This window comes from Numenius arquata, chromosome 4, assembly GCF_964106895.1.
Source record: "Numenius arquata chromosome 4, bNumArq3.hap1.1, whole genome shotgun sequence".
Classification (NCBI taxonomy): Eukaryota; Metazoa; Chordata; class Aves; order Charadriiformes; family Scolopacidae; genus Numenius; species Numenius arquata.
The window spans coordinates 25,678,280-25,700,395 of NC_133579.1; the positions used below are offsets into that span (position 1 = coordinate 25,678,280).

Sequence of the window (22,116 nt, forward strand, 5' to 3'; positions counted from 1 at the left end):
GGAAGAGGTTCCATTTTCTCATACCTAGATATGACTCCTACTTCAAATCCTCCCAAGTTTGCTTTTTCCTTCTATGAAACTGTTCATTTTGATTTTTCCCAGACATTCTCCATCAGTTTTGAAATTCTTTCTCTGTCTGAAATATATACAAGAAATTTGGGGGTAAGTTTGTCTTCTGTGTTGGAACAAAGCTCAGTCTATCTACTGCCAGTAAGTGAACAATAGAAAGTAAAGTCTGCTTTTGTACTAGCATGGCAACATCTACATGTATAACCCTGAAAGATAACAGATTTATTTTGAAAAACAATGGTTTACTACTTCCATTAAATTTTAAAGTATTTAAGAAATCTACACAGGAAAAAAAAAAAGGATAACCTAGCCTGGAAGTAAATTCCTAGTATCTTGATGGAATGTCTCTCAAGAGAATTAGTATTTTCTTGGCAGCAAAGTAACAAGTTCGTTATTTTGGGTAGTATTTGAAATCTGAAGAAAGATTTTTGGTTTTGTGATTAAGGCTTAAATATTCCAGATTTTATGCTGGCTCTGTCATGTAGCCCAAATGTCACACTGGGCAATTTGCCTGATGTCTTCAAACTTAATTTTTCTTTCTCTAAAATGAGAACAGCATTTATTTTCTCCCACCAAACATTCATCTTGCCTACTTTGCGTTCACAGAATTAAGTCACTGAGGCAACTCATAGAACCTCAGGTTCATCACACACCTCATTTACTGCTGGTCTGGGTGTTAAGCCGTAAAGTCTGCTACTATATTTGCATATATAACTAGCATAATAAGACACAGAAATCAACTGGAGGATCTGAGAGTTGCAAGCAGACTATACTCCAGAAAGCTGAGAGTCCAGGGATTAAAAAGACCTTAACTTTTAAACAAATATCCTCCTTGTGTAAGAAAATGAAGTACTTTGAAAAATAATTTTGCTATAATCCCTCCAAATAAGTGGTAAAACTCTCCATCACAATGGCATGTTTTCCTTCCTTTCTCTCATTTAACAATTCTTACCTAAATTTTTCGATTAACTTTTTTTTTAACATGCAGTAATGAGTCTGAAACATGAAAAACAAATTGTATTCAAATACATTTTCCTAGTGTCAATGCTTTAAATATTACAGGGATAAACATGCAGCTGACTCTCCATGAGCATGCAGTGTTGCTGCTGTTCAAGCGTCCTTTACACCGTGGGAGAAAAGCACCAGACTCTGCATATAGAAAGCCAGGTTCAGCACTAGCTCAGTCTACCAGATCTGGATAAAAAGCTACGAGCTGACAAAACCAAAGGCAAAATTTTTAAGAAAAATGTGTTACAATTAAAAGTTTGTTTATTACATAAAATCCTAGCAGAAGTCCTCAAGTACATTAAGTTGGACAACGAAAGCTAAAAGTATTACGAAAAAGCAATGCTGGATTGTTAAGAACACATCCTGGCCAACAAAGTTCATTAAGAACATTCTTTCTGTTAGTGTATAGACAGATAAAAAAAGAAAGAAGAAAAGGAAAAAAACCTATTTTCTGTATGCCTTACTAGTTGTAGGTTTAAAGCAAACTGCAATAGCAAACAATACAAAGAGTTATAAATGAAAGCAGCCCTCTGGAAAATTACACAGCAAAAAGGTGGCCAAGGACCAGAGACCACAATTACTTCACTGTTTTCAAGCAGTTTCGACTGTATTTATTTTCCCCATGCCCAACTAAATGGATCATTTGTGGAAGACACAAGGAACTACACGGAGCCTTCACTCCGAGAACAAAAGTGAAATACTCAAATACTCGAGCACAAGCAACACTCTCAGAAAATAAATGTGATCTGACGTGCTATAAAGTATATTCAAAGGAAAGTATTGATTCCCAATCACCAAATGGTGAAGTTAGAAATACATAGTTTATAAGAACACACACACGTTTTTCTCATCTATCTTCTCTGAAACATTTGTAAGAGCTTTTCTCCAAAGCAAACAGAACGCGCAGCTCAAGGAATGGCACATCTTCCTAAACCACCAGACCAGATGGAGCAACTTGTTTACTTTGCAGCGAGTGGCTGCTCCAGACCTACAATAATAGGAAGAAGATAGTCTGAATGTGCAGGCCAGAGGTGAAAAGCAAAGCAACATATAGCAACCCCAAAACCACGATGCATCCAGAGGAGAATCTTACAAAAAACTTTGAAGAAATATTTCACGTCATTGCCAAGAGAAGAGTAGGTGGCAGGCAGTTTGCATTAGCCAAGACAACCCAACAAAAAAGCACAAAGCCTGAATTATCATTTTTGGCAACAGAGAAGGGTGCTTTTAGCCGACGTTAATTAAGGATTTGGCAAGCATCTGGAGGGAAGGAAAGAGTGTGAGTCAAAGATAACGCTAATATCACAAGTCCAGATAACAGAGGAAGATAAAGACACAATGAGAAATACATAGCAGAGAAATAATAAATTTGGGTAGCAGTACAACACCCACTAGGGCCAACAGAAGAAACAAGCAGAGGTGCAGGGAGCTGTGAAAGAACACACTTGGAACAGAGAGTCATCTCTGCAACGTTGAGAGTCATCAAATATTGGGAACAGGCAGTAACACACCCACAAAAGTGGATGATTAACTTTTTGGTTAGGGAGAAACAAAAATAAAGGAAGTTAATGAATGAACTAGAAAAGATTTTGAAAGAAAACAGGAGAGGGAGGCTTGGAAGAAAAGGTACAATACAGATGAGAAATAGTGACAGCAGACATGGACAAGGTTGTTTCAGGCTTAGGGATGGATAAGTGGAAGAGAAAAACTGTCAGTTTAACAGAATACTCCTACCTTCTTAAATGAAGCAGGAGTTAATCTACTAAGTGTGAACAGCTTGCCGTGTCCTAGTTAATTATTTAACCTTCACTTCTTGCTGAGGGTGAAGTACTAAAAGCATTACAGGTGCTTCATAATTACTACTGGTTAATAGAAGAAAGAGACATGATGAAATACACATTTAGAATTCAGTCACCCCTTTGTTTTATCTGTATGTTTAATTTACCCTCTGTGTTTCCTCTTGGTAAATAAAAGTATTTCACTTCACACACTACAGCACACAGCAACACTAAATGATAATCGAAGAGTTCAGCACTGAACATCTTCTAGAGTCTTTCCTTCACACCGTCAAGGAGAGATTTTGGAGCTTGCTCTGTTTTCCCATGATTGACATTACAAACATGCAACTGACAGGCAAAATTAAACAGTTTAAGATGAAAATGTTCACACTGGTAGGTCACGAGGAGCACAGAAACTTACCAGTTGCTAAAAAGTTCACTTTGGAACAAAAGCTCAAATGAGTTGCACTGTGCGAAGCCAAACAAAAGAAAGTACAAAACTAACAAAAACTCCTTTTTTGCCCCAGTGAGCCCCAAGACCGACTCAGTGTCCTCTCTGCCAAAGAAAGCAGGCAGTGGCTGCACACTCTCACAACTCGGCTGCAAATCTTGCTTTGTTTAACGTCTCAACTTCTCAGGTCAAGTGATTTAGATAAAAAGCTATGTTAGCCTTCATGTGAAGAAAAATATTTAGTCATAGAAAAAAAAGTATTTGAGTACGTACTAACCAAAGCCTAGAAACTAACCTAAAAAAAAAAATATTCTTTTCAACAGTTTGTTCTCTGCTAATCTCACTGTATGCTAGAATAAGCCTTATGAACTTTGAATGCTCAAAGACAGTGTTACTGGGAATTTCTGAACTGGCCACCATGACCTGCCCTGTTATTAACCTACTGAAAATGTGTATCTGACTAAAATTCCAATTATACCCTTAGTATGTTCCCCAAGTAACCTTTGGAAATCCTGTGAGAGGACACCACATCTCCCTTCTCTTGCAGTAACTGAAGCTTCTGCACGTTCACAACCAGAGCACAGCAGCTCTTCTTGCTCCCAGCAGAGAGGTAAGAGAAACGGTGGTAAGATAAATGAAAGGCTAAACAAAGATCAACCACACTGTCTATTTGTATAAAAATTCCACATGTTCATCTGCATTAGGTTAGCTAAAGCTGCATTAAAAAAAGCCTTTCATAACGTTATTTTCACAAGTTGCTGGGGTTTCTACACATGTAAAGTATAAAGTGGCTACCAAGAATTTATATGTTAAAATGGGATCTACTTCATACAAGAATGGTTTAGATGAACCGGATCGATATTTCTAAGCACGTTCAAAGTAGGAATGTTAGAATGACTCAATGTCAATATAAGTTATCACTGAAAAGAAGAGCACAGGTGTCGTCAAACAAAGTAGGTGGGACCACTCTGAATTCACCTAATTCATAAGTAACTATTTCTCTCACTTTAAATCTCTTCACATTTTGAAAATAAACTTACTGATATTATTAGTTTCATCTTTTAGTCCATGCCTCATTTTCTTAATAGTTAAATTTAAAACACTAATTGCTTTTAAATTTTAAGCTGGGAAACTGGTACCTGGTAACTGAACTGCTAGAGTGAAATTAAGTGTTAGCTCCCTTGAGTTCCCATTTTCTTTGACCGCTTACCAAATTCAAAACTGATAAACAAGCAATTAGGTTATCTTAGCTATGCGAAAATTAGCCTAATCCAGTAATGCATGTTATAGCTGAAATAAGTGCTGCTTAGATATTAGAGTCAGAGAGCTGCTAAACCTAGCAATAAAAATTAGAGATCAAGTAGGAACACACATGCACGAAAAGGTCTATTTGAGCAATTTTCTTTCTTAAGTTGATTTAATAATATAGTAGGATCACAACGTTTTACAAAACAAATTGATGTTTGTTCTCAAGAGAACACCACTAATACCCACTTCAGTCAGAGGAAGTTACTCATGTCCTGCAGTGAGATAAGTACGATATCAAAAATAGAACATCTGGAAGGAAAAATTCAGTACAAAATGAATGCAATATTATATTCAGATACTTAACCAGATCACCAGAGTGCTCCTTGCTCTCCTAAAAAATTATGTGCCAAAGTCTGATTTCCCTTGGCTTCCCAAAAATCAAACCTCCCACTGAACCTATTTGGTACTCCAACTCGATCACTGTAAGCGTAAATGCGATGTGGACTGAAGTGGTGCTGGGAAAGAATGGCTGCAAACAACAGGAAATCTTCCAAGGTTCAGCGCCTTTGTGTGCTTTTTATCTGTCATTTGATCTACATTTATGTAGTTTATTCTCAACACCTGTAAGTCTTCTGCATACTCTTTACATCGTGGAAGTCTGAATGGAGGTATTCAAGAAAGGAATGTCTGGGTTGGGTTTTGTCCCCCGTACATCAAAAAGCCAAGACTGTCAGGTCAAACTTACCACTGAAACTGAACTTACTGAACTCCAGGGATGTATTTTACCTGTTTCAAAATTGTCCTAGGCAAAATCCACCAGGAAATAACAAACAGCTCCCTCCATGCAATCACTCTAAGAACTATTATCTAGTTTCTATCCATCCCCAGAAAGCATATCCCTTGTTTGGATTATGTTTTTACTATTAACTATTTGGTACTTAGCAAAAAAGGGAGGAAAATGCATCATCTCTAAGAGAAAGTTCTTAACGAGCAGACTTCATCGAAAAACAATACTGTATGATCTCAGAAGCATTTGAGGGATTTAGCAGACCAGAAATGTAATTATAACTTTTATAGCTTAAAATTTATTTCCAACAACAAGCAAAGAAATAAGTACGAAACATCACATTCTCATTTCATACCGATACTGTAAACTTTTCTTTTATCATATACAACAACAAAGGACAATACAAAGGGCCATTAAATTGTAGGTGTGCAAACAACATCTAAAGCTTAACTTTTCCCTGTAGTTTGAATGAGCAATCAGATTACTCTCTTGGTCTGAGCAGACAAACATGTCAACTGGCACTGGTTGGCTAAAAAAATAGCACCTTAAAGTTAATTGATACAATAGCTATCATATCAATCAGTACACATGATAGCTACCATCGATATGACAGCATGTCATTGATACAATAGGTATCTTACCAAGCACAATATGGTAGAATTATATAGAAAGGGTTCTGCAAAAACTAAGGACCTGTAAAAACTACCTTATTCTCCCCACATTCTGAGATCCCTTTCAGAGTCATATAATCTGTATTTGCAAACCTTCACATTTAATCTCATGAAAAAGCTGGGTAATTCTGTAGTTACCAGAGGGTAACTATATGGGGAATATGTTTGTGCTTTGAGATTTAAAAAAAAACCAAAACAACATAAAAAACACCACCAACACCACCTAACAACGCTCCATGCTCTGTTCTTTGTGCTTTTCATAGCCAAAACGTTGCCCGGAGGCATCAAAGTTACTGCAAGACCTACTTTTCCACCAACCATTATCTGAAACGGTCAGAAGACCAAGGCTGAAGTCTGCCTCTGGACTCTTCCCCAGCTGATTGAAAGGTTTACCCGTGGCATCTCTGGAACAAAGATTTTGTCATAAATCCTGTGTTACTTTAGAGCGTGTAGATTATTAAAGGCACACCATACTACAGTGCAAAATTACAAAGCCTTTACAAGGAACAGTTGATTTCTCTAAGAGGCTCCGGACAGATGGCAGGATTTCACTATCACTAAATCAGCTTAGTCAAATACATTATTAGTTCTCCAGTCCAATATTCACTGTGTATGCGTAATGAAATTCCTGAATGAAAAGGGCAATGTGCCAAACTGATAGCAAGTAAACAACAGAAATCCGTTTTCCTCGAAGATCAACCTCCTCCTGATGTGCTGTAAAAGCTTATACAAATTACAAAAAACAAAGCTCCCCTTGAAAAAGCAGCTCATTAGAAAACACAAAAGATCAAAACCTAATTTCTACTTTTTTGTTTGTGTTTGCTATTTAATCAAGTGTCTGTTAAGCTGTTTCTTTGTGACTATGAAGCAATTCAGGAAAATCAGGAGGTCAGACTTAACTGCCACAGAACCACCACATCAATGAACAAGCATAATGGGCTTTCAGGTATCTAAAATAACAGGTCCCTCAAAGGTTGGGACGTGCAGCTTCTCTGTGAGATAATTCCATCAGCAAGGGATGAGCGCTTCACTTACCAGAACTGACACATAATGCTCAAGCATGACTTAATCCTCACAAGAAAAGATGCATGATTCTGCTTTGATTTCTAAAAGGCAATCCTGAGTCCCTCCTAATTCTCCTCTTAACAGCAGAAGAAATCAAAGATTTTCATGGAATTACCAGATTTGTAACCAAGCATTCACACAGAATTTTGTTTTTTCAAAGCATAATCAAAACTTATTTTGATGAGAGACAAACTCAGCCACATTTTACAGGAGAAATTATTCTCAAAAACATTTTTGCCTGTCCTCCTTGCAGTGATATTTTCTCTCCTTTGTCATTGTAAGGTTAATGCTCAGGAAGTAGAACTATGTGATTATCACTGTGCATGTTGATTGTTCGCTGGAGCAATTATTCCTTAATCAGAATGTTACTCTTGTTTACACTCAACAGGGATAAAAAATGAGTCCTAGATATTAGTATATGCTAAATACACCCATTTTACACTGCTTGATTTTGAGTAGGTAACACCCTTTAATACAGGTGTGGCATTATTTTAATGCAAAATTATGATACCTCTTTTGAAATCCTAACATTCTGTGCTATTAAATACACGCTCTCATTTTCATCAGCATGAGACAGGTGGTTGATTTTCTTTGTGTCTAACAAGTATATTCTTATTTGTACCAAAACAAACACAGTATTCTTATAACCTAGTTATTTCCTTAAATTATTATCTGAAATATAGTCAATATTTCAATTTCCCAATGAAAGGGGAAAATAAACCCACCAATTTTAGCTCTATAGACACGTACTATAATTCTCACTGTACATTAAGATTTTCAGTAATTAGAGATACATATAACTGATAGTTCATGAATAGAATTTGCATCCAGAGCACAGAGTCTCCCTAAAACATTTCTACAATTGATTCCTTTTGTGATTTGACATGAGCTGAATGGCGTTGAACAATTTATTCACCATTGTTTGGGATGCGCTATTCAATTCGTTTCTGATTAAACATTACATGAGAGGTCGCGTATATCTTTGTATTAGCATACATACTGGTTAACTACATTAATCATACACAACAGGCCTGTGCTCAGTTAGGTGGGTCTCTTCAAATAGATGCTAATTAAACCCTCCTACATATGAATCACTCAGCATTCACAGAATACTTTCTATATGAGTACTAAATGTTTACAAATGAGGCTGGCATATTTTATATAATCTCCACCACCTCAGTTAAGACGACTAAGGAACGCTGTCATTATGTACGTAACAGAGTCATAGGCAGATGCAGATTAAATAAGGCCACCGTATTCCTTATACCCATCTTCCCACTATGCCTATGGCATCTGGAACCTGAACTTGCACACACCACTCGTAGTGGTAGCTTGAAATAAATGGTGTATCAATTCAGGATAGTTTACATGTTCTGCAAAAATGTTGTTATTGTTATTAGTTACGATTTTAAGAAGTTTCCCACATATTCTAATACATTCAATCAGGCCACGCTCTTTCACGGGAATCAAAGTAGTGAGATGGGCTGGCTCTGCTGAATTCCTAGTTCTGAAAAACACAAACATCATCAACTCCCAGTCTAAAGCTGCAGCCCCAAAGGAATTTTGGAGGAGGAAAAAGCCACTGACTCCTTCACAGCCTCCTTCAAAATGACAAAGATACACAGAAGAGTGAATATGCTGATGGTCACAGTGCTGTTTATTAGAAACAATTTAAAATGAAGCCTCTGTCTCATGGGAAAGTCTAATCAGCTTTTCTTTCCAACTATCAACAAAAATATTTGTAAAAGACCAAAATTAAAAAACTCTTTTCCCATGGAAGATGAAGTATAACATACCCAACTGACTCTCACGAGACATTATCATTTGAAACAAAAGCACTTTTACTTACCCAAAATGAAGTATTTTATGTTTTGTTAAAAATGTTTTAACAGGGGATTATTATTATCTGTATTTTTAGTGTTAGGGCCTTTCATTACCTTCTGTTAAAAAATGCAAAGCAAAATTGTAAACTCTATTTAATATGCAAAGCAAATGACACCACATTGTTTATAAATAAGGTACTAGATTTATGAACTGAGATGTTACAAATGCTGAAACAAAACCAGGATGTATTTGCTTAAACTGAACACACAAAGAAACAAAAAGCGCCTACGTCCAATTTCTGTGCTTACATCAGTTAAGAATTATTCCTTACACTGTATCCTGCAGAAAGAACATTTCCTTTTTTTTATTGTTATTAATACTTGCAAAAAAATCTAGATGCCCTTAGCATTTTACCATTTGTAGTTGAATTAGCTGGCCTTTCATTTTGCCTTTAAATCAGCCATTTTCATGAACAGCGTATACGTATAAACCATTCAGTAACAGCTGTTTGTCACCTTCGTATCTATTATTGATAAGAAAACAGACAACCCGCCAATTAAGATGCATGCACTTGCCCCATCTCCAGGCTCAGCCTGAGGTACTGATGGAACAGTTGAAGTAAAAACTCGGTTTTACATTTCAAAGAAAGTTCAAAGGCAGTGAGAAAAGACTGCCCTGCAAAGGACACAGAAATTATATTTATTGCTAGAAAAGTTTATTTAAGGAGTAGACTATATTATTTACACTGTATAATAATAAAAATTATACTATGAGTCCACATCTTGTTCAACAAGGCATTCTACTCAGTTTTCCTTTCAGTCTTGGATTAAATCTCTGAATCTGGCAAAATGATAGTTTGAACACATTCTTACAACACTAGTCACAGCTTAGTATCAAAGATACAGAGTCAAATGATGGGCAATTTGTGTTTCTCTTGCTACCCCAGCAAGACATACAACAATATTTCTTGGGCCCAAAAAAATAGCCAAAGTGATAAATTAAAGGAAGTATTTAAAGTATCTGAAATCAAGATGTCTTTCCATGGACAAGCAACCCTGAGATGATTTCTCTTCTCTGCTTCCATCCAAATTCTTGGATTGTCAAAAATCACCAAGCCATTCTATAAACAGAATGAATTTATTCCATGACCTACTAGTCCTTCCTAAAGAATTTAGATAATTTATCCAAGAGAAATTACCTAAAATAAAATATTCTGCTAAAAATATATATTTTAAAGAAATTAGTATCAAGTGAGATTATATTGGCTGCATAACATATCTCTAACCTTTCTTTCCTCTGTTCCTGAATGTGAGACTAAATATCCCATGTTAAGACATGTTTATGCAGCTGTTAACAGAAGTCATAAATACAATGCACATCCCATGGTACAACTAACTCCACACTATAAATGTACCACATTTACACTATAAGTTAATGATAAAAAGCTGAGGTAAATCAGGACTAGCAGAGAACACAAAATACTTCTCTTACCTCCATTTCTGTGCAGTGTAAACGGCCTGATTTATCTGTAATGAAAAAAAAATAAAATTTCAGGTTAAGTAAAAGACAATGAACAAATAAAAAACTAAAAACTTGAGAAACTTTTTTTTTTAGTAATTGTCAATTATTCTTTGCTTTAATCATACATTTCAATAATATTTCTATTATATATGCATCACAGAATTAACAAGAAGGCCGTGGCCCTGCCCTCTTTATTTGGATCCTTCATAATACACCCTTTTAAAAAGATGTGTCTTTAATGCCTAGCTTCATTATTTAAATTGTAGGACTGACACTTGGCCATGGAAGGAACATGAAAACATGTTGGCTTCAATTAAGCAGCAGCAAATAATTATTTCAAGAGAAAAAACAACATTAATTCATAAACCAGGGAAAAGCCACTGTTTCATCTGATACTTCTGGGATATCAAAGAGTTCCACAACAACATGAAGTTCAAGCAAATTAAAGTTGAAACAGTACTGTAATATTTTTGTAAGTCCCTCTTGTCGATTTTTGCATTTCCTCTGAGTTCACAAACATCACTTTGGAATTTATATAGTACAGAGAAATTAGGTTTCTGAATTGTTTCATCAAACTGAAACATCAATTTTCTCAAAGACAAAACAGTTTGGTATAAAAGTGTAAGTGGCTTGACAGCTTACGAAAAATAAGACTGAAATTTCACAGCGTATTAGGAAGGTATCATTTTGCTACAAGCAGCAGGTTTATAATTTCATATTAATTCATATCAAAGTAGGGTGAAGTAATTCTGACAAGATGATTTTCTGTTGGAAAAACGACATTCAATGAAGTATTCCACAGAAATATATCCATTGCAAAGGGGAGCTCCCTGAAACTTTCATTTCAAAACACACAGATATTGAATTTTGCTCTTTTGGGCTGCATTGCACCCACACTGCTAGTTTAAAATTTGCAACTTTGGGCCTGGTGGCTCTCACTCTAGGAAATGCATGACACGATTCTGAGTCCCCACGTACACAAAAACTCAAAGGGTGTGTGTTGGCATGACTGTGCTGTGCGTCCACCGAGAGCACACGCTACAGGCGATGGCTGCTGGACACCACCCAGTCTGGCCGAGGGATTTACTGCAATGGCTAGGACGAGCCTGCAATTTGTAGCCATAACTAGAAGGGCTGTTTTATCAGATTGCCCGGCAAGCCCAAGGAAGCTCAATCAACTGGTTAGGATAATATTTGCTCAGAGGAGTGATCACGCTGACTTCATACGTGAAATCTGAACAGCATGCCGAACCGTCAGCACTAGGGAAGAGTCACCCACAAAGAAAAAGATTAATTTTTCATATTGGACCGGTCACCTTCCCTTTGAAGCTAAAGGTTAAACACATCTTGAATGAACAGGGAACATTCACCCAACTGAGCGAAAGCTGGTCACCCTCATTGTGAACTGTTGCCAACGCCAGCGGCACGCTTCGCACTGGGCTCTGACTTCAAAATGAAGAACAGAAGAGTGACTTAAAAAGGCAGCTTTTGTAGCAGGTACCACGATACTGGTGATTCTGATCGATTCGCTTCAAGGTCCACATAACAGACATTTTTTTGTGTAAAATGGTAACATTCGTGTGATTGTTATGAACTATAAATGGGAGAAACTTAACGAGAACTTTTTTTGAAATAATCCTACAATTATTAGCAGGTTTATGAATATTAGGAGCTACTCAAATGACAGATGACCAATGCTATGTACCTCCATTACAGAAGATGGTACAAGACTAATTCACAGAAATGTGGACAACATTGGGAAAAAAACTGTACTGCCTTTTTTGGAAAAAGTATTTTTTTCAATTACTACTTCAAAAAAGTAGTAATTTTAAACCTATAATAATGCAATGGCATACAGACGACCACCAATGTTTGCAATCCCTGGTAATTTGAAATATCTTGACTTGCATCTCCTATGGTCTAATGGAACAGGAGTCAAACTATCTACTAGATCTTCTCAGTAGCAGAGACACAAAGCACTTATTGCTACACCACACAGCAATGCTGAGATCCTATGAAGATCCTTTTAACAGAAGTCCTAACCAAGACCTGGAGTACAAAACAAATAGATCAGCCCAGACCAAAACAAATAAGGCAAAAATCGTATTTCTGAAAGAAATAGCAAGAAGTTTATCCCACAGCCCCTTTGATAGATCTTCTTTGATAAATTTCCATGAAAGTTCTTCAAGGAAAAGCACTCAAACTCTGGAAACCTTCCTTGTTTCCTATATGGTACTGTCAAAGTTTATTACTGCTGTCAAAGCAAATCATAATTTTTTTTTTTTTTTTTATTATAAAAAATATCTAGGGAACATCTTAAGTTGGATTATTTATTCCCATTATTTGTGAAGTGGGCAACGACACACAACAGGGGCAACTTTTATACCAGGGCTTTAAAAAACAATAGTATTGTCATGATTCCATGTGCTGGGGAGGAAAGGGGAAATAATGTTCCAGTGTTTACTGTGAGGGTGGTGAGACACTGGAACAGATTGCCCAGAGAAGCTGTGGATGCCCCATCCCTGGAAGTGCTCAAGGCCAGGCTGGATGGGGCTTTGAGCAACCTGCTCTAGTGGAGGTGTCCCTGCCCATGGCAGGGGGGTTGGAACTCGATGATCTTTAATGTCCCTTCCAACTCTAACCACTCTATGATTCTAGTAACAAGTAGCTGAAGCCTCCCACCAGCTGAAATGCACTGCAGACGGTATTCTAGACAGATGCAAACTACTAACTGACAACATTTTAATATTATATTCTGCATTATTCTGATTATTAACCATGCCACTCCATACCCCTCTGTACCTTGAGTCCAGCTATACACTTAACAGATTTTCCCGAGTTGTCTGCAGTGACTTATGGGCCTACTCCTTTGGGAACTTCCCACAGTTCTGAAGAGACCAGCATTAACAATATCGACCCAAGGAACACGCGGTTACTTGCACCTACCAAGACCGAAATTAATTTGCTTTTGTATGGCCCAGGCAAGCCAATTTATTTATTCTGACTTTACTTCTACTGGCTGGGAGTAGAAATTTCTTCTCTCTACAGCTGATAGGACTGAAAAAGCAGAAACACTTAAATGTAGCCTAGGGGTCACACTTAGGCTGTATTCCCTGTAAGAAGTCACTGAATATCCTCTGTCTGCAAGCAGTATTAAATGCTTATCTGGTAAACAGGCGAAGACTTAAAAAATCATTTAAGCTGCTGCTTCTTAACATAGATCCAGCCTTCACAACCATTCAACCGGACACTAATCTGTGCAGCTGAAAATGCTACTCTTGCTGCCAAAAAAATGCAACAGTATTTTTCCACGACAGCTTTCAAATAGTGACTAATGCATTCATTACTAGTAAATACCATAACTTTAACTGTCAAGTTAACTTCAATTTATAAACAAGCTACAGTTTGGAAAATTACATGATTTTTCACTCATAGATTGCTGAAATGCCAGAAATGAACAGTTTTTGCAAGAAGGAAAGAGACTGAAATTGGAGCTTCATAGAATGGTTTAGGTTGGAAGGGACCTTAAAGATCATCGAGTTCCAACCCCCCTGCCATGGGCAGGGACACCTCCACTAGAGCAGGTTGCTCAAAGCCCCATCCAGCCTGGCCTTAAACACTTCCAGGGATGAGGCATCCACAACTTCCCTGGGCAACCTGTTCCAGTGCCTCACCACCCTCACAGTAAAGAATTTCTTCCTGATATCTAGTCTAAATCTCCCCTCTTTCAGTTTACAACCGTTTCCCCTCATCCTGTCACTACATTCGATGATAAAGAGTCCCTCCCCGTCTCTCCTGTAGGCCCCCTTCAGGTACTGGAAGGCTGCTATAAGGTCTCCCCGGAGCCTTCTCTTCTCCAGGCTGAACAACCCCAACTCTCTCAGCCTGGAAAGGTGCTCCAGCCCTCAGAGGTTTCCCATACGTCTAAAAACAGTCTTCAAAGAGACATATTTGCCACCAAAAAAAAGGAAAAAAATCAAAATCTTCACATTCATCTTTCATTCCTCAAAATTTTTATTTGAAAATTATTCTCATTTCAAACTCTCAAGAAGAGGAGTCATGCCAAACTTTCATCAAGCATTAGGGCACACTGACTCATCCCTCAAGGCAGGACCTTCAGGCTGCTACTTAAACTAGGAAAAATAATTATTTTCACAAAATCTCTCAGAAAGCTGCTAAAAAAAGATCATACTCCATTTATCTATAGCCCGTGCTTCACCGAAGGACAATTGCCCAGCGTTCCAAGGATTAACAGGTCACAGTTAGAGAGGGTCTTCCTAGATCTAAAAACAAAGAGCAAGCATATCATGTACTGCTGCCAATAGTAAGAAGCACACATTTAAGACCGAATTTTAAAAGAAAACAGATAATTCATTATATTAAAATGGACTGACACAGGATATTTGTAAGAAAGCATGCAGGATGTGCAAAAACACTTTGTACTTTGCTATCTGAAGAAAAATTAAGCTATGGAGTTGACATTAGTGATGTGACACCACAATCACAGAGCGCTGCTTCAGCTATAACCAGCTGCTCCAAGAGTCCAGCAGCTTAGAGCCTCAGAGCATCTTCCTGGCCTTCCTCTGATGTCTCAGATTCCTCTGCACAGATCCAAAAGCATTTCCTTCAAGACAGCTTCTTGTAGAATTGAAATTATTAGCACTGATTTTCAGGCAAGGGGGTAGCTGATGTACACAACGGCAACAAACCTGAAACTCATTTTGCGTTAAAGATTAATATTCTACTTAAACGCCACAGCCCATTTCTGCATGTTTTGGGTGAAATCAAGCTGCTAATTTCACAACAGCAGAACTCCAGTTGCCTACATGCATACTGGAGGACAGCGGGAGAGGTGGCAGAAGAAGGAACACATGAGCCAATCGAAGGAAAGGGAACAAGGGAGAATATAGGAGTCACTAACTCAAGATCCAGAAATTCAACAGTCTTTAGTCAGGCCTCCAAATTAACGGTTAAGTTGAATATGTATTTGCTTTCTAGCTTTTATGTCTTCAAGAGGCACTGTAGCTGCAATAATAGGCTTTTGCCTGCCTGCCCTTAAGAGAAAGAGGAACTCCTTTTAAAAAAAAAAAAAAAGGAAAAACAAAAGGAAACAAGTTCAGACTCTCATTTAATCATCTGATCACATGAACTGGAGCGTTAGTTACCAAGTCAGACAAGGTTGTCAATACAAGAGTCAAGATTAGTACCAATAAAAGGAAAGGGAGAGAATGAAGAAAGCAAAGGCAACCAAGCAACGTAAGGAAAAGAGATGAATATGCAAAGAACAGGATTCATAATTAAGGGAGAAGAAAATATTGATGCAGCAAAAGCGAGCCAGGCTTTTGGCAGAGGACGGGTATTACAAGATAAACAGAGGACAGAGATATCTTGCACGATAAAAAGAAACACAAAAAGTGAAAATAACAGAGAGAAATATAGGTAAAGTATAGCTCAGGAGTAAGAGACATGAAGCTGCAGGGAAGAAAGTCAAGAAGAGCGAGAACATGAGGAAGTGGAAGGAAGCAGACTGGATTAGGAGAGGCAATCGGAGACCCCTCAGAGCAGCAAGCAGAGACACCTATGTTTTTAAGTAAAATACTTAGGCTTTGAGGATCAACATATCCTTCCTTTAAACCATGTAATCAGAAGACAGTGTGAAATGGGGTGAGTTTTTACAGCTTTTTGGATCCAGCTCATATTTCTCTATCAGCCTACAGCTGATGACTTAGAAACGCTATGCTTCATCTTTCAACTTGGGAGAGGAAAAAGAGGAAATCTGTAAGAAAATACAAAGACAATTCTCAGAGAAGTTGCTAGACCAAAGGCAGCCAGGACTCTTCTTCTCTGTGTCAATCTTTTTATTTTTCTTAATCTTTCTCCATTCAACACTTCAGTGAAGTCAGGCCTCATTTTGTATGGGCATAAGCAATCCTCTGCACATTGCACAAAGCAAAGGTAATGACCAAGAGGTCTTCGGTGTTAACATCCAGTTAAATTTTGCAATAAAAATTACTTTTAAATAATATTCTTTAATTCAAAATTAACAGATCCATACTACCTTAGTGCTACCTTCTAAGACATAATTAAATGGTCACTCATTGTCTTGTCCCACTTCTGCTCTGCACAAGGAAACTGGCTGTGGTCACCACGTAACTCTTTCCACGTTCCACTGTTCACCTTCTATAGCAAACCTGTAAGTTTACCTAGGGATCACATCAATTTTTGTTATTATAAGATAAATACTGTGGTAGATATCCATCTCCAATGAGGTCTTTTTGTAGCTGCCAGTCTCTTCTGCAGATACCTAAGTAAAGATACTACACTCACTTTCCTCTGCCCTGTCCAGATATCAACCCTTCCAAAAAACTGTGAATAGGCACTCAAGAGTTCATACATTTCAATTTTTTTTTTTTTCCCAAAGTTCTGTTACTCTAATCATACTCTGTTTTTTCCTGGAGCTACCCACCTGCTTGCTCATTCAACAAGTATGTGTGCTTGTGGCAGAATTCTGACTCCACTGGAGTCACCAGGAGTTTCTGCCATCATGTTTCATGGATCCAGTTTCAAGCAGGTTACAGCCTTTTTAAATTGATAACACAGCACTACTGGACTTCTTAAGAACTTTTGCCATCTGTTAATAAACTCTCTCAAGCAGAAGAAAAAGTAGTTCTCTTAATTCCTCTCTACCTCAGCTATGTCTTTGCAGTCTTGTATTTACACTGTACAAACTGACTCATCTTTTGTTCCTCTTAAAGCGTACAACAATAAAATTCAATAACACACTCATAGTTGCATGTGTCATGCAAGCTAGCTTAAGGTTTTATCAGGAATGGAGCAATATTTGTTTTGTCTCCTTACTGGATCCAGTGCTGTAATGTCGTAAGTTAATTCAGAAACAAAGAGTGAACGCTCTCCAGTTTTCTTTCAACAGACATTATGAAAAAGCTTCCCCACTTTTATAAAGATACATTCACTGCCAACATGGATCTAGGACGTTAGGCACCTTTAATCCTCTTGTCACCTGCAACACACCTACTCCACACTTGGCAAATGCAGTCACGCTCGGGTCAGACTCATTCACAACGCTGCTGTCATATGGGTCATTTTCACTGCCTGTTGCCCTGGTCACATCTTGCTCTCTGCATTCTCCTGTTAAAGGCACGCTCTCTCTGTCACATCATACACAGCTACCGTCTTCATTTTCAAAGCCCTTCTCATGCTACCCCAGTCCTACCTGTCACCTCTCACTGGGTACTGTGGGGTAAACTGTCACCTCCAGCCAGCCCCGGAAGTTGGACTCCATTACTCATTACTTTTTTTTTTTTAAAAAAAAAAAAAAAAATATTTGTTCTTTGCCCAGTGCCCCCCATCATATTAATTCTCTGCAACATCGTGGCAGATGTCTCATTTTTCACTCTACCCTTCACTGTTAACAATGACAACTACAAATCCACCTGCCTTTCCACAGCAACGTTTCTATTGCACTAGTCTAGAAAACCTCCATTAATTTACAAATGTGTTATCTTTAAGTCATTATGAACATCACAAGCGCACGACTCCTCAAAGATCTTTGCTCTTAAGTTTTCCTTAGGAAAAAATGCAGATTTCAGGCAACATCAAATTAGTCCTTATGCCTTCACTGCCTACTTACCATTTTCAACATTTCTGCATACAAATGTCAGTAACCAAGGTCACCTCTCACTGTTGGCAACTTCATTCCACTTCTTTTGTGCAGGCATTGGGAATATGCTATTTTTTAAGCCAAAGACCTTCTTTTCTTATGTTGGGATCTTTTTTCTTTGCTTATGTTGTCTTCCCCCACCAGAGCTGCCTACAACAGGGTCCCTCACCATCCGCCTACGTTCACAGAGAGCCCATGTATGTAACCCCTGGTGCACAGGATGCACCAGCATAAGCCACGACTGGAAGCCTTCCAGTTCACCCTTCCATACTGGGAACCACAGTGATGGCAGAAAGCCTGGCATGAATAAGGCCTAAGCTTTCTCTCTTCCACTGATAAGCAGAGCAAGCAAGCAGAGATAAAGCATCAACTCACCGAGGCTCCCCTCTGCTGTCTAGCGCCATTTTCTCCCTGCCTTGACTTCCAACATTAACGTATCTATATAGAGGTGCATAGATATCTATCTAAAAACTGCAGGAAAAGGTGAGGCTTAATACATCAAGCCTTACTATTTTTAAATACGGATGTTTCTGAATACGCTTGAACAAAATCTGAATTCAGACCATAATTAAGTCTTAATTCTAGAGGTACTACTTATTTCAGCAGTATTCATAGCAACATCTGTTTTGAAATTTAAGCAGCTAGCAAGGTTGCTCCCATGCACTATCTTTCAAAAGGGTCAACAAAATTAGAAGTAAAACGTCAGTACATTCATTTTCCTCTAAAAATCCTGCATATTTTTCCTTGGTGCTCTACAAGAGACTGACAGGTGAGAACGTCTTGATGCACACAAGCTAAATTTGAATTTATTTGTCCTACATTTCTCCATGATATCTTCCAATACCTGGGCACACAAGGGTGTAAGAAGGGCACGAATGTCTTTAAAACTGCCAAGATCATGCAAGTTATTCCTCTCCAGCGTGTCTCACCCTGAGCCCTCCGAGTCCCATGAAAGCCACCGCGCAGTCAACTTTTCTGTCATCTTTTTGATTTAAAGCCAGAATCCTCCATGCATTACGCCCTCCCGCTGAATGCCTGGCAGATTTCCAGGAGAAAAATCTGCATAGTACTTGCTTCTGACAAAACCAGCAGTAATTTCCCTCTGTGCTTCCTCCTCTAGGGCAGGAGGACAAGGAAAAAAAAGGGCCACCGACACAACCTGCAGAGGAAAAGGGAAGACCAAGGAGCATGCCAGCTGACAGCTGGAATCAGCACGTTTTGGTTTCCCAACTACCTGCCCTTACCCCTTTCCGAGATCCTCAAGGCTGTTTCTCTCCAGGAGCTCAGTGCAATGCCCAAAACCAGCAGCTGCTTTTGCTATGTCAGGGATCTGGCACTAACAAAACATGCGAGGAAAGCGTTTGCTTTTTCCAAGCCTGCTCATCCCCAAAACTGTCCCATAGGAAGGAGGTGGCGCAGTCGGCGCACTGAGAACCAAGAGCCCCTTATCCAGCTCACAAAAACAACGCAACCCCAACGAAGCAGCCTCCTGTGTCCTACCTATGGCATCCTGCTGCCGCTAAATACCGGGCATGAGATCGACTGCCAGCTCTTGTGCGGGTTTTCTACTCCTGTATCTATCATTTCATTATTGCTTCAAGTTTATAAAAACGCTTACAAGTGCTGCTCTGCAAGAAGAGAGCTTGGAGGAGTCAAACCACACATTTACACCAAACGTCTTAGCTCGCTCAGAAGTTTTTTTTTATTGCATGTAGCACTTTACTAGATGCCACTGTTGGCTCATTTCATATAAATTTCAAGTAACAAAGAGACGGCTAAAACACCCATTAGGAAAAATGCATTCTACACCATATCTCCAATTTCATCGTGGGTATTTCTAAGCAACCCACATTTCTGTGGTATTTAGATGTCAGACAGTTACAATGATTCATACTAAGACGACCACAGTGAGCTCTTCATTTTTTGCATATTCACGTTTATTTCTTACTCACTTCAGTTCTGGCAAAACGATAAGGTTTGCAACACACCGTGAAAACATCGCTCCGTGAGCGTCTCCGAAGCAAACTCCGTGACACGGCTGCGTTTGCTCCTGACTTAGCCCGGGCTCCGCTGACAGGCATGACTGATCACATCCTTCTTCGCAACCCTGAACAAAGCCCGAATGTTGGCTACCCAAAGACACCATTCTTTGGGGACTCCTTTATCTGCCCACACAGGATTCTCCTGTTTACAAAAATAGAAACTAACAGCCAATACTTGTTCCTGTGAATTATTCAAATCTATGTACCAACCTACAGCTATACATTTTTTATGTATTGCTATAACAAGATAGCTTTACAGCTCAAAGCATTAACCTGCAGAAACCCTATTGCTCTAAAAACCTCCTGACACAGGCATTTAAATCCAAGTTGTCTGAAACACAGAGGCAGGAAAACAATCCTTCCTGATTCTCCTCCTGCCAGGGATTCAGGTAATATCAATGCTTACGTGAAAATGAACTGACATGTTCATTCTTAATCTTTTTACTTCCATTTAACCAAAACCTTACTGATTTTTTTTTTTTTTTTTAAACAAGATAACCATATATTAGTAGACCACATAGATAAAACTGGTCAGATCTGAGAATCTGCCTCTGGTCTTGGTTAAGGACGGGGATTGAAGTCCAAGGTTGTTTTTCCACCCTGGTATCAGCGAGCCTCATCTTTGTTTCCTATCTCAAGGACACTTTATTCAACTTCTAGGTATTTGTACTTGGAATTTCAAGTATTGCACATTGACCAGAAAACTGCTTCGCAAGAAACAGCTTTGGAAAAGTACCATTGGTTTCTACATAACCAGTACTTCTTTTTAAGAAAACTTTAATTCGTATCTCAAGAGTAAAATTAATGTGGTCAGACAGCTTCAGGGCCTATGCGACGATATACTGCTCCCCAAGTCATTGTGCCAGGGCAATGGTTCTTCTTAAGCTCTCATTGCTACTAAGCAGAATACACGAGCCTAAGAATAAATACCTGTTCGAGAGGCTCAAGCTGAAACTGGCTCAGAAAGCTCATTAATCATCACCTAAGGACACTGCAGTGAGCAGTAAGGAAAAGAACTGGGACAGTTCAAAAGACACTGAAAAGAAGCGAGTCTACTGTCAACTCTTCAGTATTCAGTACAGTGAACTACCAACATTCACTGTATCACACATACGGCAATTTCCGGTGAAAACCTGCTATAGGTTCCACAACCAAAGAAGAATAAAAGCCAGCTGACTAGGACCACCTTTGTTTCATGTCATTGACAGCAACCCCCACAAACGAAATCCTCTGCAAAAACTTGAATGCTGAGCAATAGCCCATATTGCAGAAGTCTATTCAAAATTAGGGAGAGGAAGACCAGGGGCAGGGAGTGGATCCCAGAAGGAATACTACCTCCTTTCAAGCCCAGGGGCCTACCAGCCTGTGGCTCATGCAAAAATGGGATCACCGAGTATGGTCTAGGAATGGACATCTGGCAGAAGTCTCCCCTCCTCCCCTTCTCTATTACCCGGACTGCAGGGGGTACTCTCCCCAGGTTATCTCCCCCGTCATGCTTTCCTGGGAAGTCTTAGCAGACTGGTTATCTTTATTTACATATAAATATACACACACACTCTAAAATTTTCAAGAAATAAGCGCACATGTGGTGTTAACTGATATACAACATAATACATACAATAATAAGGTTAAAAAAAAAAAAAGCGGTAAGAGAAAAATAGTCAGGACTACGAGATAGGAAAAAAAGGTCTCATCTATCCAAAGATTTAAATGCGGTGTCAACATACACAGGTTAGCACATGTTAACTAAAATATCTTAAAAGATTAATGCAGATGCGGCATGCAGCTTTGGCATAAACCAAATACGCTGAATGTCAGCAAGGGGCCTGAACTTTATACCCAGATATATCCAACACCTTCCTACGGGCCATTGAAGATGTACTGTAAGAAGAAATAGAATAAGCTCCCAAACAGCAAGAAGAAAGCAACAAAAGAAATAAATACATAGTAAACCAATACATTTCCCACAGT

General features: G+C 38.6%; 1 protein-coding gene across 1 annotated transcript in view; it reads right to left on the minus strand.

Moving 5' to 3' along the window:
- The window catches only part of SPIRE1 (spire type actin nucleation factor 1), a 124,324-nt gene that overhangs the window by 100,745 nt on the left and 1,463 nt on the right, over positions 1 to 22,116 (minus strand). The window contains exon 2 of the mRNA XM_074146358.1: positions 10,393 to 10,427. Coding sequence (XP_074002459.1) covers positions 10,393 to 10,398 — 6 coding nt within the window. The 5' untranslated portion in view covers positions 10,399 to 10,427. The remainder of the gene's footprint in view (positions 1 to 10,392; positions 10,428 to 22,116) is intronic.